Source organism: Rhamphochromis sp. 'chilingali' (assembly GCF_963969265.1).
Source record: "Rhamphochromis sp. 'chilingali' genome assembly, chromosome: 15".
In the NCBI taxonomy this organism is placed as follows: domain Eukaryota; kingdom Metazoa; phylum Chordata; class Actinopteri; order Cichliformes; family Cichlidae; genus Rhamphochromis; species Rhamphochromis sp. 'chilingali'.
Window position 1 is genome coordinate 20254386 of NC_137942.1, and position 17553 is coordinate 20271938.

At 39.7% G+C, this 17553-nt stretch overlaps 1 protein-coding gene across 2 annotated transcripts; it reads left to right on the forward strand.

Moving 5' to 3' along the window:
* Positions 1-39: 39 nt before the first annotated feature.
* On the forward strand, positions 40-17143 carry sez6l2 (seizure related 6 homolog (mouse)-like 2). 2 transcript variants are annotated; one of them, XM_080906086.1, is made up of 19 exons: positions 40-175; positions 909-976; positions 1161-1289; positions 1388-1603; positions 5402-5535; positions 5852-6044; positions 7147-7332; positions 7452-7635; positions 8721-8884; positions 9402-9596; positions 10988-11126; positions 12553-12749; positions 13098-13292; positions 14171-14365; positions 14483-14674; positions 14851-14889; positions 15116-15233; positions 15358-15469; positions 15876-17143. In XM_080906086.1, exons 2-19 carry the CDS (start codon positions 922-924, stop codon positions 15903-15905), a joined length of 2673 nt encoding a protein of 890 aa, XP_080762212.1. In that variant the 5' UTR covers positions 40-175; positions 909-921; the 3' UTR covers positions 15906-17143. The 2 variants fall into 2 exon arrangements, with proteins under 2 accessions (XP_080762212.1, XP_080762211.1); XM_080906085.1 differs by having other exon boundaries at positions 14483-14673; positions 14847-14889.
* Positions 17144-17553: the final 410 nt, after the last annotated feature.

Sequence of the window (17553 nt, forward strand, 5' to 3'; positions counted from 1 at the left end):
GCTAGGGTGCACCTGGCGCTTCAACGCAAATGCCCTCACATCATAGCCGAATGCGTCAACCACACGGTAACCAGCCAGGGGCATCTCACCAGCGCAAAGCCCGCCGTATTTCGGCCTAAAGCAACAGGATACTTGCCAGGATAAAGAATACTTAAACGCCGCCTGGAAGACAAAGGTAAGTGGTAGGCACGTTTAAGCGCTGCTGAGATGGTTGCTGGTCTCACGGTAGCGATGACTGGTGTCAAAAATCGTCCTCCGCACAAAAGAGGGCCGAGGGAGGTGCGAGAGAAGCTGCCTCGCAGAGCCCCATCATTTTGTCACACACCAAGCTGGCATTTTCACCGAAGGAAACGCCTCGAATAGCAAGAGGAGGTTATTTTTTTTTCCTCTTTTTTTCACACATTGCTGTGAACAGGTATCATGTTCAAATTGGGCAAGCAGCGATCACAGGCTCGCTCGCTTTTTTGGAATAGCGCATTTTCGGCATGTTGTTGCAGATTTGAATGAGAAAATGCAGAGGGAAGGCTGAATATTTAACCTTATACCTTGTGCGACGTGTGGGCCTACCTGGTTTATTTCTTCTCCACATCAACACCTGTAACAACAGCCTTTAATAAATAGACATTTACGCTTCTACGCTTTATAAAACGAAATGGCTTTTGAGATGAGATTTTACGGTATCGCGGTGATGTTCCGATCCGAGTGGCCTGTGATGTAAACATGTGCTGAATTGCGACCGAATTTGCTGTGATTAACAATTTGTTATTCATTACCACTCCTGCGGAATAAGCCTCCTGCAGCCATCATAAGCTAATAATAATCATTACAGTAACCTACAAAATGCAGCCGCCTAATTACATGATCACATGACAGTTTACTAATCGATCCGTTCATTTTAACCTTCCCAGGTCATCCATAACCATGGGGTTCACTCGCCTTGTGACGCTGTCTGTCACAGTGATCCACCTAGTTTCAGGTAACAGTCTATGTTTGTGTGTGTATGTGGTCTTAAATGTGTGTTGTTACAGCAGACACATGGTGGACTGAGATATTTTATTTCTTGCATATTTAGGAAAAATAATGTCTTTTCTCCCTTTTGCTGTAAATAGCAGCAGCAGCAACAACAACAACAACAAAAACTAACTTTGTGCCTCTTCCAGGGATGAGCTTTATGACTCCTGAGCCTGATACACCCCCAACATCCCCCCCAGACTCCTACCCACTGGGCGACATGATCCATGCTGCCCTGCAGAGTAAGGAATACTTGGGACGTGCTTCTGCAGACACAGGTACACTAATAATGCTCTTTATATAGTTTAATTAATGCAGCTATAGTAATTGTACATTGGAAATGACACACATTTAATCAAACTCTTGGACTCTGCAGGTACCACCACCAATCCGACTCAGGCTGCACCCAGGATGGGGCAGACTGAGTCAACAGCCACTGCCATGTCACCAGGGCTGCTGACAACAGCTTTAAGCTCCTCTTCAGCTGCTAGCCAAAAGGGATCGAGGAATACCATGTCCCCGCTACCCATAGAGGAGGAGACAACTACCACTCTGATTACCACAACCACCATAACCACAATGCACATGCCAGGTAATTGTGTTTTCCCATCTTCCCTCCCCTGAGTCTTGTTTGTTTTGCGATGTGATGATCCACAGCAACTGCAAGTTTCTACTGAATCCAATCACAACTTCAACTTCCCTGCTTCACTTTCAAGAAGATTTTGCCACACAAGGTAAATGTAAATATACTTTTTGTTTTTTTAAACAGTCTTTAGTGACTCAATGTTCATGCTTAAACTTTTGCATTTAACTAATGATAATGTAAAGTAATGCTATGACACATATTCAGATCCACAGATTTTTTTATATATAAGGAATTTTAGCTTAGTGCTAAAGAGAGAATATTTTTTCCATTTTCAGTAACAATAGAAGTGCAGTCAGTGCAGACATCTGTGCATGTTTGTGGTCTAATTCCTGCAGCAATACTGTGCTTCCTTTGTTTCTACATTTCAGGATTCGTGACACAAAGGAATGAGTGTATACACTGAATACTTGAGAAGAGGCTGATGAAGTGTACTCCTACTTACCTGTTTGATGTTGAGAGTGGGACCACCTGTTGTCTCTGTCGCTCTTCAGTAATCCCAAAGCAAAGCAAAAACAGATTGGTTTACCAGCCCAGATTGTTTTCAGACAGGGTTTTTTAGCCAGATCTATCAATAATATGCCTTCCAAGGGCTTGTGTATCTTTGTATCTGATGGTTAGTATAGGAATGAATGACAGTGAAGAAAAGCTGGATAAACAGGCTGTTCATCCTCTGTCTCAAAATCTGGAGAGATGCTCTTAGCCTGTTCCTAATTGAATCCTGGACAAAGATTTTCCTCCACTTAGCTCCTTTTTTGATGTACACTGATGATTCAAACTAATAAAAAATAAGCTTGAATATTGTAAAAAGGCACTCAGGTTTAAAAATAAAATCAAAATGCCTTTATTTTGAAGTAAGGAAGGTAGATTTAGGCTTAAATTTAGCTTTATTTTGCACAGGGAGTGCCTTGACTTTTTTTTTTATTTAAGCACCTCAAATAGAAATGGGTTGAATCCAGGAAGTGCCCCTTCTAAAAAATATATAATTATGTCATTCACAGAGGATAACAGAGACCTTGTTGACTGGATCTGTGATTCTTTGAAAAAAAATAAGATGTGAAACCTGCACACTGCAAATTAAATAAGTCATTTTTTGGTATTTAAATTGTTTAGTTACTCACTTTTGGCATGCATTAGATGATATGATAAACATTTAACACACACTCCTGTTTGTGCCATCGCAGGGATAGTGCCCACCTCAGTGAAGCTCCACACTCACAGTGTCACAGTTTCTCTATTCTGACACGAAGGCAAATAACACTCAGCCTGAGCAATTAAACTGTAAGCGTAATGTAGCAAACATAGAGCAACTCAGTGTGAAGGAGCATACATGATATTTTAGCTGATTTCCATTCTTTTTTTGCGGCTCACAGGGAACTTCCCAGACAAGCCTCATTGAGACTTACACGCAAAATAAACTTAGTGGCTCCTTAGTGGTTTACACAGTTGCCAGAAAAGTGAAAGAGCCACAGTTTGATGCTTAGGAGTCACAAGTCCTTTGGGCTGTATCAGGAAAGGCAGCTGATGTAAAAATCTGCCAAATATCTGCTCTCTATGGTGAACCCTTGTGAATAAGGGAGCAGCTGAAAGTAGCTTAACATTTTAATTTTAGTTTTGTTTAATAACTCCACAAAAACAGTTTATGCTTAGCAAGTCAGTTTAATTACACTGAAAAAAACCTCTAAATGTTTACGTCGGTACAAAGTACTTTGAGAATTATTCTTTATAGTATACAAAGGGGACTTGCATCTGGAAGGAGGTTATTGGTGTTGACTGTGTTCCCTGTAACCAGACTAGTGTTAATAATGAAGTCTAATTCAATTGTTTATCTTCTCATTGTTGATGCAAAAAATAAATAAATGCAATAAAAAGTAATTGGTGAGCATGGAAATAACTGAAAAAAGCAACCGTGAACCTTGAAATACTGGTAACAGCACCTGTAAGAAATCGTTGTCTCATGGCAAGCATGCTGATACAGGATGGTGAAGAGTGCACCAACATCCTGTGCAAATGATAGTCAGAAATGCACTTCTGTGGGCTCCGGTGCCCGTGAGACTCTTATTGGAGATGGATGAGATTCATACAGCAACAGCACAAACAAGAGTTTGGAAATTTGATTGAGCTGAAGGAGGGAGGTCAGCTGATTTACACCATATGTGGGAAGAGAAATGTCACAGAAGATGAACAATCTGTGAGACGTGTGTTTTTGTGTGTGTGAAAGACACAAAGAGAGAGTGTGTTTGTCACCTGCTTCCTCTCGGGGTTTTATTGGGTCTTTAGTGTTAATTGGGATTTCAGCCTTCTGTCAAACATCTCTCGAGGAGCCTGGCAAAGGTGTCAAACATGTTCATTGCTTATTGCAACATTATCGCACATTTGAGCTTTCTGGGTAATGGGCTTATTTGCTTTCTGGTGTTGGCGAGTAATTGGAGATGTTTCAGTTTTAGAATAAATGTTACTAAGAAAAATATATGATTACATTCAAAAGGGGCTCCATTTGAATGTGCATAGCTGTAATTAACCTGAGTATGCCATCCCTGCAAACAGTCGACAAATCAGGTTGCTGTATAGTCCGACGGGAATACCTTTTAGTGGGCTTCAGCTGCCGCCTACAACTTTCCTGCTCAGTTCGAAACATTTGTCAGAAAAGTAATCAAAGAGTAACTAAATTAAATAAGTCACTGTAATAATTAGATTCATTTTTAAATGAATCACTATTATTTGCACTTTAAACTAGTAATTTGTAACACATGTATTTCAGAAGTGACCTTCCCAAAACCGTCGCTTTCTTGCTAAGAGTTGAGAAGTGTGAGGCTACATAAGGATGGCTGCATTAAACAAGGTGCCAAAAACCACATGCCGTCTTTTTAGTGGGGTTTTTAAAGTCCTTTACCCAGCGAGCAACCCCTTCTTTGTTTCTGTTCAGTCTTTGCCAAATAGATTGTGAAGCCTGTTTCCTCCCCAGAGATCATTTCTGTGTAAGTGGTCGTCAGTAATTTGATTTTACTGATGCGTAGCAGCGGTTTTTGTCAGTCAATAAAATTATTTAAGCCAAGGGAAACCAGCATATTATGTGTCACCCAAGCCAGTGCTTCACTGCATTTGTTATTAATGTCAGTTAATATTTACTAAACCAGCTGATGTACTGTTGCTGATAACTTGCACCACCTTATCATCCATTTCGCCTACTTTCAGACTCACATTTTACATCTTAAGAAGAGGAGTATTTTCCCTTTGTGTGGGATTAAAGTGCTTTTGTAATCACCTTTTACCAAATTAGAAATTTAATTTTCATTAAAGCAGACCCTTGCAATCATAAACACCCAGCACCACATTTATAAACTAAGCAATCCCGTTGGTCTCTGCACACATTTAAATTTTTATTGATAACCATATGGCTGCTCATTTCAGGCATCGGAGTTGCAGTTTGATAAAAGATCTTAAGATGCTGGAACTTCTCTCATTTTCACTTACAGAAGTCACTCTGCAGTTCTCCTCCAAAACGCAGGTTACTGGAGTGCAACAAGGTCGCATCTAGACTCTATCAGGCTAATCAGTCGACACACACTGCATCCTCTGGGATACTGACAATAAGTCATGATCAAAGAATGCTTTCACTAGCTGTGAAGATACCAGTTGAGAAAGAAAATGCAGATAGTATAAAACCTGTATATAAGTTTGCTACAGCTTTTCTGAATCATAGACTTTTCCTACTTCTTCACCTGCTCTGTCCCTCTTGTTTTACAGTTCAATGCAACGCTACTTTATTAGCCATGGAGGATGTTGTTGAGTCTCCAGATCCCACAACATCTTCATCTTATTCCCCCTTGGAGTGCACCTACAGCATTACTGTGTACGCAGGTTACGGAGTGGAAATTCAGGTAATGTGCATTAAAATTCATAAACATCTTAACCAGCTATTTTTAAGCAGTTTATTGTAAAAAAAAAAAAAAAAAAAAAAAAGCCCAACATGCTGCTGTTGATAAATTTGTCAGAAAGTGTTTGTTATGTTTAATTTAGACTCCATGACTCAGCTTTTCTTTTTGTAAGTGCAGCATTTGCAAACATTGTACAGACAATCGTGAGTTAGTTTAGGTTGTATAGTATGTCAGCAGATTCACTTCATGAGCTGCTAAGCTACCAGGAAAGTTTATATAACGACAGCAGACAAAAGAGGTGTCCTCTTTTTTCCCCCAGGTGAGAAAGGCTAACCTTTCCAAGGATGAGTCTCTAACAATCATGGGATACGGCAGATCAGGACCAGAGCTGTTAGCCAATGAGACCCTGATGAAACAGGGTCAGGTGATTCGTAGTACAACCAATCAGGTTTACATCCACTATCGCAGTCTGCGTCAGACCAACCATGGCATGTTCAGCCTCCACTATCAAGGTAACTCAACCTCTTTCATAAGATAAGCAGAACATTTTTTATTTCTTTCTATCTACCTTTATTTAGTAACATTAATGTGGTAAAGTGTTATGTGGCTGGAATAAAAAGCTTCATAAATACACAGTGAAACCACAGAAGCATGGTAGATGTTTCTCTCACTTTAATTTGCAGGTTTTAATTTAGTCACTGTCCTTTGAGTTTTAAAATGAGAATGTCTCACCTGCACATTTTCATGTGCATCGCTTATTCTCTAAAGCCTGCCTTGTTTAGCCAGGAAACTCTGAGCTTTACGCTTTTGATTAAAATGAATGAAAAGATTCAAGGTGAATACCAAGTGTCAGTGGCATCTTGTTAAAAGCAACACCAGTGATGATAGCTGATAATTGTGCAGGTGACGAGACAGCCACCTGCTCAGTCGCGCCACCTTGGACATCTCTGTCTGTTTCTGTTTCTATTCTGCTACGTGATGATGATAGCATAACAGATATCTGAGGACTTAAAGATCACCACCTGATGGACGACTTATTAGAATGTGTTTGGAGTAAATGGCAGAAGAAAATTATGAATAAGAGATGTGCAGAGCGTACACAGTAGAAGTAAAAGAATAAAGACAGTATAGAGGAAAAAGATCTGCATTACATGTTTAGCTAACTGGTTTGGACATACGCAGTGGACATATTGGTAGGGTAGGGATAGCTCAGTAGATAGAGTGATCGCCCCATAATCGGAAGGTCGGGTGTTCTAATCCACCGAACGGCTACCCTGAGGTACGCCTGAGCAAGGTACCGTCCCTACACACTGCTCCCCTGCTTAGTGGCTGCCCACTACTTCACCGAGTGAATGGGTCAAATGCAGAGAAAAACAAGTAATTTCCCCACGGGTATCGATAAAGTATACATTATTATTATTATTATTGGACAAAGATGATGGAGATTAAGATGGAGCTGCGAGGGAGGAGGAAAAGAGGAAGATTTAATGTAGTGGAGGAGGACATGCAGACAGTTGGTGTGACAGAGTAGGATGCTAGGGATAGGGTGAGATGGAGGAAGAGGAACTGCTGTGGCGACCCCTAAAGAGTTTAACTGTTAACCTTCATCAACAGCCTTCCTGCTGTCCTGCCCATTCCCAATGTCTCCTGAGGGCGGTGGAGTGACAGTGACAGACATCCATCCTGGAGGTCAGGCACACTTCCACTGTGATCCAGGTTTTCAAGTCCGCGGGCATGAGGTGGCGACCTGTGTTAACATGACGCAGCCACGCTGGAGCACTCCTGAGCCTCAGTGTGTTGGTTAGTGAACTGACTCAGACTTCTTTTAAATTTCCCACTGCCTCATCTTCTTTGCTAACTCTGTTGGTTTAAACCTGGTCAGCTTTGAGTTCATTTAAATGGATTTCATTTTCTCTCAGCCGTGTCTTGCGGAGGGTGGATTCGTAATGCGACTGTGGGACGGATACTGTCCCCACCGCCTCCATCAGTAAGCAACCACAGCAATGGAAATAATCTGAGCTGTCACTGGTTAATAGAAGCCAAAGAGGGACACAGACTCCACCTACACTTTGAGAGAATTGCACTGGATGAAGATGATGATAAGTAAGCCTGCGTTTTAACCACTTCACATATCGCAGAGTATGACATGAAGAATGCCCTCTGATTTAAAAAGATCACTGAGTACAACACTGATAACAAGTTTTTCTTTTTTCTTTTTACATTTTTGTGTTTAGCATTTGTTTTTCTCCAATATCAATTGTAGGAGTAAACTACCAACTGTGCTTTGTATCTAGCTTCATATTTTTTTCGAGGATTCAATTATACTGGCTTTCTCATAGTTACAAACACTCCTTATTGTTTATTTTACGCTGGCCATTTGTGTAGCCTTTAAGTTCGTCCTCTGTTTGAAACAAGCTCCTGTCTCTGTAAAAGCCCACTTTCTCTTGATTTGTTTGTCTCTCTTCATGCTTCTGCAAACAAAATCCTTTGCTTTCCATTACCATATAGAGTATCAAAGAAACACTGGAAACCAATGTTTTATGCAGTCTAAAGCCTGAGCTTTGGAATCACGAGGATTAATTTTGCATTCACTGGTATCATTATTTGAAACTTTGGCCCTGTTTAATATGAGCATCCAGCACTGTAACAGTATGTGTGTGGCAGAAAATAAGATCAGCAGGTTCACTTTAATATTCAGTTGCTATTTTAAGTCATAGATAAAGCTCCCGGATTCATACAATAATAATTTAAAAAAAACTTTTTTGAAATTTGCTATTTTCCCTTTTATTTTGCCTACGCTTGTTCTCTGAAGGTCATTCATCCATCCATCTCTCCATCCATCAATCCATCTGTTTTTCTATCCAATTCAGGGTCACAGGGGGTTAGCTGTCATAGAGCGAGTGGCAGGGCGCCATGGAGAGGTCGACAGTCGATCACAGGGCTAACACAGAGATAGACAGCAGTTCAGTCACCAGGCGGACTAATGTGCATGTGCTTGCATTGTGAGAGAAGATTTATATGTTTAGAGATAATTTTTAAAATCTCTCAAAATACTAGGCAAAGTCTCTCGCAGCACACTTTCACTTTGCAATAAAAAAGTAGCCAAAGCAAAAGACTTGTTCAGCCGCCTTCAGCCTGTGCACATTCCTGCTAACCTTTGTGGCGTCTTTGTGGCTCGTTGCTTTCAGGTTAATTGTGCGCAGTGGAAACAGTTCCCTGGCTCCGACGCTTTTTGACTCAGATATGGATGACGTCCCAGAACGTGGGTTGCTGAGCGAGAGCTCCACACTGTACCTGGAGCTCACAGCTGATTCTTCTTCCATCCCTTTGCTGCTGGCGCTGCGATATGAGGGTGAGCAGAGAGAGCCTGCATCCTTTTTGCTTACTTTCCCGGGTTCAGCAAAACAAAAAGATGGTAGCAGAGTAGAGCATCCTTCTGACCCAATTTCTGTGAAATATATGGTACACAGGTCAGCATTGTGCCTGAGAAAAAAGCCAGAAATCATGCAAATGGATTCTTGGAGATTTTGTTAAATCTCAGTAAAGCCTTTCCCTTGTTAATTATTGATAATTCAGGAAAGACATGCATAATGAGCCACATGAATGCTTAGTCTGCCCACGTTTCAGTGGGATTTACTTTAAGGCTTTGAAGCGGCTCAGTGCTGAAACTCTTAGCCTTTTACACCTGGGCTTTTTTCTAGCCAAGATTTGAAACTGAAAAGTTCCCCAATAAATCAAACGAGGATGGCTGCTTAATTTTATCTAGAAGGAGAACAGCTCCCTGAATATCAAATGCCATGATGAGGAAAAACTCTGTGATCTTTATAAATGTGCACACGTGGTTTACTTTTTCCTTCGTCCTTTTTAAGCTTTCAATGATGAGCACTGCTGGGAGCCCTACATGCCTCATGGAAACTTCAGCAGCAGTGACATCACGTATCAGCTGGGAACCACCGTCACCTTCACCTGTTCTCCAGGCTTTGTCATGGAACAAGGTTCAGGGACCATTGAGTGCGTCGATCCCAGTAACCCTCACTGGAATGACAGCGAACCTGTGTGCAGAGGTACGTTTAAGGATTCATCGGTTTCATGTTGCAAGAGAAGATGGTAATGTTGACACTGTTTACTGATTTTCAGTATAATAATATTAAACCTTTCATACTGTAAAGCATCTTTCGAAACAAAAATATAAACTTTACTTATTGTTGTTTATTTCTTATTTAGCGTGACGTAAGAAAATGTTTTTTGATTCATTGATAGTTAGGGCGAGTTGTGCAGAGATAAGCGTCTGAAGCTTTGAGATGTCATGTGTAGCCACATTGACTGTGTCATCTGCTGATCTGCCAGCATGCTGTGAAAACTGAGATTTAAAACTGGCAGAGATTTTGCACCGGGTCAGGGACTGGCTGAAAACACAGGTGCCAGAGTTTTATCTAAGCGTTAACGTGACATATTCTGAAAGCCAAATGCTGTGTTTTATTTCTGCTTACAGAAACCAAGAAGTAGGTTGTATAAATATTGATCCAGAAAGGTGAAATAGGAAATGTCAGGAGATTGGCATCCATGTGCCTGTTATAAAGTTATGGTTGTTTAGTCCAGGTCTTCATATCCTTGTTTTTCGCTCACTGAATTAGATTTGCAAATGTAGACTTACCATCCTGTATGTGTGTGTGAAGGATGGTAAGTCTCATTCTGCATCTTCTTTTTTTTATCACATTTATTGAACGAAAGCTTGGACTCCCTCCATAACTATAGTTGGACGTGTGTCTGTGCAGCAACACAGTTTAATGCCTCGGATTTGGTGAAGCTAGTGCTGGCATTTTACGTGAAGCCAGCACTAGCACAAACTGAGCGTTTTCTTACAGGGGAAATGGTAGAACTGCACTCCATCATGGAGTCGTTCACACACTCGCCTAAAACGCTGCATGTTTTCAATTTGGGAGGAGACAGATCCCTTTGTGGTTGTGTCAGAAACAATATTGCGGTATCCGGTGCCTTGCAAATCAAATATGTGGAGATACCCAGAGTGAGGGAGCAGCTGAAAGCAGCTTTACACTGAAATAGAAGTGCTGCTGAGTAGCCACTTCCCTACTGACATACTTTCTGAACTGTTTGTATTACATTTGTAGTTGCTGTGAAGTAATGAGGTAATAGTGTCAAAGCCATCATTCCTTAAAAGACTGAAAGTAAGCTAATGACAGTTTGCATTAAGCCTTCTTATAATAGTATGTGTAGTGAACAAAATGATTACAAAAGCATGTGCTTAGCCTGCTTCTGCAAATGTTTTTTAAAGTTTCATTTTATTTCTTTTCCTTTCTCCAAATTAATATTTCGTGTCTTCTCAATTTCCTTTTTATTTCTTTAATGTCTACTTTTCCTTGCTACAATTTAATCATTCTCTGTCTCCCAGTCTGCATCCTCACCTCAGTTTCTCTCCTTTGTTCTGCCCCATAAGCTTTGTGCGGAGGGGAGTTGACCGAGCCCTCTGGAACCATCCTGTCTCCTGATTGGCCCCAGAGCTACTCCAAGGGCTTAGACTGTGTGTGGCAAATCCATGGTAACGAGGAGAAACGCATTGAACTGGATGTCCAGATGTGAGTGATTAATTTGTGTCTCTTTTTAGTATTTGGAATGCATTTTAAAAATAAATTAGACCGCATGATGCTTTATGTACTATAGAGTTTAATTATTCAATATTTTAAAAATGTCCACCCAATCTCAGGCAGGTTAGTATCTTCAATCTTAGATGTTTTAAACTTCTAGATTAGCTTCTAATTATTTACAGTATATAAAAATCTCCACATGCTGTTGAACTATGTCTCCGAGACATATTTTTTTCAGTAAAAGAAAATATAGACATCCATTCATCTGCTTCTTATAAACACTATATCTCAGGAACATCAGGGGGGGATTTCTTTGACATTTTTAAATAATAGATACTAAAACACAGTCACTCTTAAACAATGTGTACAGCAGCAGGATATGTTGTTTGACAGGCGTTTCATTAAAAATGCCCCAAAAGGCACCAGCTATTGGCTACAGCTGCTCGTGTCAGCACACCTGTCAGTCAAAGCAGCTGCGCCCCTAACTTTAAGCTTTAGTAGTCTATCCACAGAGGCCAAAATGCTGTTTAGCTGAACATTTGAACATGGGAATCACTGGGAAATGACTCATATTTTGGAGTCACCCTCAGGTGAGAAGTCGAAAATAAAACCAGCTTCTGCAGTGACTTTATTTTTTTAGCCTTAGAGGCTGCTGCTTGGGTGCACCCTGGACATGTCCCTAATCCATCACAGGGCTGGCACAGAGAGGCAGCCACACACACTCATATCCACATATAAGGCCCATTAAGAATTAGCTGTTAACTGCAGTTAACTAACTGCTTGAGGAAACCAGAGTACCTGAAGGAAACCTACATGAGCACAGGGACAGAAAGACTCCATTTTATAATTAAATCAAATCAAATCAAATTTATTTATATAACCTTATATCACAAATCAAAGAATTGCTTCAGGAGGCTTCACAGTCCATACAGCAAACAGCGTCCTCTTTCCCTAGGCTCTTAACTCAGATGAGGAACAACTCCAATTATTCTTCATACTGGAATCATTAATATGAACTGTACCTTGGTGTGTTGGCTCAGGCACACAAGCACAAAGCGGTAATTGTAGTTTAATAAATGTGCTTAATTTAATTTCTCCCTTAAAGTAATAGAGTTACAGCACACAGCACACTGAACTGACAATAAATTAAACGAGTATTAGAGAAAAATCATTTAATCAGCATCAAATTCACGTCACGAATGTCCCACAGGTCTTGGTTTTCTACTGTTGTCTTTAATCATGATCATGTTTATATTTTAATTCAAGTTACACTTTGTATCCATGGTACATGTGAAAATTGTTTTAAAACATTAAAAATAAAGCAGCAAACAAACAAGAAAAAACATATGTATTAGAAAAAAGAATACAACACATAAAAAAGCTTATTTCTCCTGTGATTCTTCTCTTCACTCCGTAGTTTAAATATCCGTCACACTGATGTGCTGACCATTTTTGATGGGCGTGATCTCACGTCCCACGTGATCGGCCAGTACCTGGGGTCCAAAGAGCGTTTCCAGGTTGTTTCAGGGGGGTCTGAGGTTGCCATCCAGTTTCAGAGCGATCTGGACGACTCCAGCTTCATCCTGAGTCAGGGATTCCTCATTCATTATCGTGGTAAGTGCACTAATTGATGACTGTAAAAGTACACAATACAATATGGAGAGGGTCAATATGAAGAGCTGGTTCTGCCAGAGGTGTCTTCCTGTTAAAGGGGAGTTTTTTATTCCCACTGTTGCCAAGTGCTTGCTTACAAGCAGTCATCTAGTGGATTATTGTGGGGTCTTTACCTTACAATTAAAAGCGCCTTGAGGTGAGTGTTGTTGTGATTTGGTTCTGTATAAATAAAACTGAATTGAGTTGAATTGAGTTGAATTGAATGAGGGCTGCTGCCAGCAGGAAACAGATTTCAAACAGCTGCTTTTGTTTCTGTCACTGAATTGCTCCTCTGTCTGTGTTATGAAGAGGTCGAACCTAATGACACCTGCCCTACCCTTCCTAATATTGAGTTTGGCTGGATCAGCTCATCCCACTCCTCCCCCGTGAGAGGCAGCGTGCTGACCTATCAGTGCCAGCCGGGGTATGACATCAGCGGCTCTGACGTAATCACCTGCCAGTGGGACCTGTCCTGGAGCAGCAGTCCGCCTACCTGCGTTAAGGGTAAGACGAACAGTGTGAAAAAGAGCCAAGCCCTCTGAGGGAGAACCCAGATTATGCAAACTGTTTGTAGTTCATCACTCGCAGAGCATTTCCAGGATTTTCTCTGAAGGTTCTTAAAAGTCCTCTTCCCTTTTCTTCCCTTCTCCTAACAGTTTTCCACTATTGGAGCTCTTTTAATAGTGTAGATGGTTTTAGAAGAACGTTTATCTTTACCAGGGTGTAGTCCTAATTTTATGGAAAAATTCAACATTTTGTAATTCTTAGGAGTTTCTTAGAGGTTAAATAAAAAATAAATAAATAAATTTCCTTTTTTCTTTTTTTGTTCCTTTTTTTTGTTGTTGTGTTATTTTTAAGAAATGGTTTGACACTTTGTTACATGTGGTTGTAAGCTTTCACCTGAAGAGTCATATGAAGAGCATGGTAGCTTGAAAGGTTTTGAATGAATTCAGATTTTTTAAAAAGATGTAGAATCATGTTAAAAATCTATTTAAATTTGGCTTATATCCAGAAAGGTCTTCAAGGTCAACTCAGTCATTTATTAGTCAAGATTTGGCAAAACTTAGGAACTATTATTTTTACAATATGGTGTGTATTGTCAACGTATAGAAAGTATATGTTGAATACTTTCTGTACGTTGACAATATTTAAATTAAATATTTAAAATAAGTCACATTTGACCTCTGAGCTCACCTTTAAATTTTACATCTGCTTTGGACTCGAGTTGAGTCCAAAACATGTCATATACTCAAAGAAAGTACTGTCACAAGAAAGAGAATCAGCTGCCTAGTTAGTTAGAAATATACTGTAGCATAGTCATATATAATAACCTCATATTGTTTGTGTCCAGTAGTTTATAAATCTAATTTTGCCCCCTACAGTACAGCAGTGCCCTGACCCAGGAGAGGTGGTAAACGGAGCACGCTCCGTGCGCCCCGAAACAGGCTTTGCCGTTGGTACAGTGGTTCGTTTCTCCTGTAACCAGGGTTATCAGCTGGAAGGTCCCAGCCAAATCTCCTGCTACGGACGAGACACTGGTACCCCCAAATGGAGCGACCGCAGCCCAAAGTGTGTCTGTAAGTGCCCTTCCTGCACTCAGCTGACCTCGTCTGTTTATGAAGCTTATTTCTGCATGTTTTGAATCAGCTGCACGTACGTGACTGTCCTCTGTGTGTTTTGTGTGCCGCGAACAGTAAAATATGACCCATGTCCAAACCCTGGAGTCCCCGACAATGGTTACCAAACTCTTTACAAGCACACCTACCAAGCTGGAGAAACTCTGCGATTCTTCTGTTATGAGGGCTACGAACTTATCGGTGAGGTCATCATCAGCTGTGTTCCCGGTCATCCATCTCAGTGGAACAGCCCGCCGCCCTTTTGCAAAGGTGAAGCTCACCACTATGGATCTTTATTTTAAACGTTGTATTAAGATTAAACTGACTAGATTCAGACTTTATAAATTATTAGTTACCTGCAATTATTTTGTGAACTATATAAAAATATAGCATTGAGCTCCTGAACGTTTAAAAATATGATATTTTATCTCTTTCTTATTTTGAAGTGGCATATGAGGAGCTATTGGATGATCACAAGTTAGAAGGTAATTTGTTTTGTTTTTCTCTCTCTTAAATACATCGTTTAAACATGCTCTTTAAAACAAATACATATGGGATTTTAATTTTAAATGCAATTGCACCTGGTATTTTTTTGATTTGATAAATATAACATATAAATGTGGTGATTTAGCACCTTATTTTTGTTGTGTTTGACAGTTTAGGCTCATAACCAAACCAAAAACTAATGTAACACTTTTGATTGGTGTGCAGTTTCCCAGTCATTCCAGCCATCCCATCAGATCCTGAGTGAGAACATTGCTTTGGCAATAATTCTGCCAATCATCCTGGTCATCCTCCTCATTGGAGGAATTTACATGTACTACACAAAGTAAGTATTTCCACATCTGCAGTGTAGACACTACAACACTGCTTTCCAAATGTTCTCCACCTCAGTTCCTAATGACCTGTGCGCTGAATAGTTCATGGAGGTGGTTGCATTTTGTCTTTCACAGCATCTGCAGACTAGAATGGAAGCCACACTTCTGGAAGTCTCTTTCTCACACGCACTCCTACAGTCCCATCACAGTCGAGTCAGACTTCAACAACCCCCTTTATGAAGCAGGGGTAAGTACACGGAAGGTGCTGCTTAACATTATTTATTCCACTTGATTTTAATAGAGATCTGACTGAATGACTATTTTATTTGTGCATTCAAGGTGCATGCTCACCGGCCACTTTATTAGGTACAGATGTTCAGCTGCTAGATAACACAAGTATTGAATCAGGTAATCATATTGCAGCACAACTACATTTAGGCAAGCAGACATGGTCAAGAGTACCTGCTGAAGTTAAAGCCGAGCATCACCAAAATAGCTCTGGTCTAATAGAGAGGTGACAGTAACTGAAATAACCACTTATTAAAAGCAAAGTATGCTAAATGTAAGTTGTACCTAATAAAGTGTCCAGTGAGGATATGTCAACACCATATCCAACATTAAAGTTGGTCCTCTGTTTTTTACTTTGACGACAGGATACGCGGGAGTACGAAGTGTCCATTTAGTGGAGAAAGGGTCTTGAAACCACCGAATGATTCAATTCTTTGGGAAGACAAATTCCTCTGTATTATAAGGTCTCACTCCCCCTTTTAAAGTCTGGATTATGTTTCTGTTTTACCATCACTGTAATATCTGGTTTATTCACCTTGGATATGATTTCTTCTGATTTTCTGCACTGATGTGGTGGTCTGCCAAATGTGAGTCCTATTTCATCCTGTATCATTAGGACCGGTGCCTTATAAAGGGTAAGAAATTGTCAACAAAGAAAAACAAAAAAGCGAGAGTAGAGCTGGAGAGCGGGGAAGGGTAAAGGGAAATGGATTTGTCTAGTTAGTAAAAGCAGAATGAGGCCAAACATTAAAGAACTTGGCAATACTTTATTTGTAACAATCAAAAGTTGAGATCATAATACATCCTGTGTTTCTCTTGTATTTTTAAAGCGGTTCGTACATCATTACAGTACAGGGAAAGAATTGTTTGATTTTATCCCGGAAAAAAAGTGATTTTCTCTTCTTTACTTTTTCTTCGTGTGTGCAAAACATACACACGTGCGTGCACACACACACACACACAAAATGAATGTAAATATCTGACTTAATAGTGACTGAGGTTTATAAATATATAAGCCTCGTATACAGATATATATACACACACTTATACATGGTGGCGGGAGGTTATATATTTTCATTATATACATATAATGAAAATTCAGTGCCAAAATATAATGTTAAATTATTTAATGTCTCTAAGTGTTTCATCTGTTGTTGAAATAGTGTTTACAAAGGCAGTGTTTATTTTATTCTTCGCTGTTTCTCGAGTGCATCATCACCCGACGCCACACGACATGACGTGTAAGAAAAAGGTGAGGACATGAATGTCATTATGCTTAGAGCATGCACTGATTGTAAATTATATTGCTTATGCTCAATCTTTCCATTACCATTATAGTTACTGACAGCTATCATTGTTATCAAATTTGATGTTGTATGCACTATGTTGATAAAAACAATTACAAATCTGGCTGCTTGCTGTGATGCATTATGTGTTGATTTACAAATGATTGTTTGAAAAGTGAATGTAGTCTCATTCACTGTGCCAAATGAAAGGATCTTGGAGACTGTTTCTGATCTTTGTAGATTTAATTATTCTCTTATCATCAGTAGCATTTCTTTGCTTCATATATGAATACACTCTTTGGAAGGCAGTAAATTATTTGCTGAACTGGAAATAAAGTCTCTGTTGAATGGTGTCAGCTTGTAGAAATGTGCAGTTATTTGCTTGTGATCACAACACATTTACACATACACAAATGTTGAAGTCTATTAATCATATTAGTAAGAAATACAACTTAAGTTTTTAACTGAGAAACACAATATAAAGCTTTCCAATACTTTAGCTTTCACCAGTTTCATTAAATTTCATTATTTTAATATAGAAATTGTCTTGAAATAGTGATATTAATTTTATGGGTTATTCATTTAAAATTGGTCATGCTCTTGACTTATAAGATAAGCCATATTGAAAAGTATGTCAATACACAAAAACAATTATGTGATTATTTTAACACTGGATTTATCCACATTAATTATACATATACAGCATGTAAGCTTTGTAAGTCTGTCATTGTAATTTTTCGTCCCTCAGGTTGTGGTA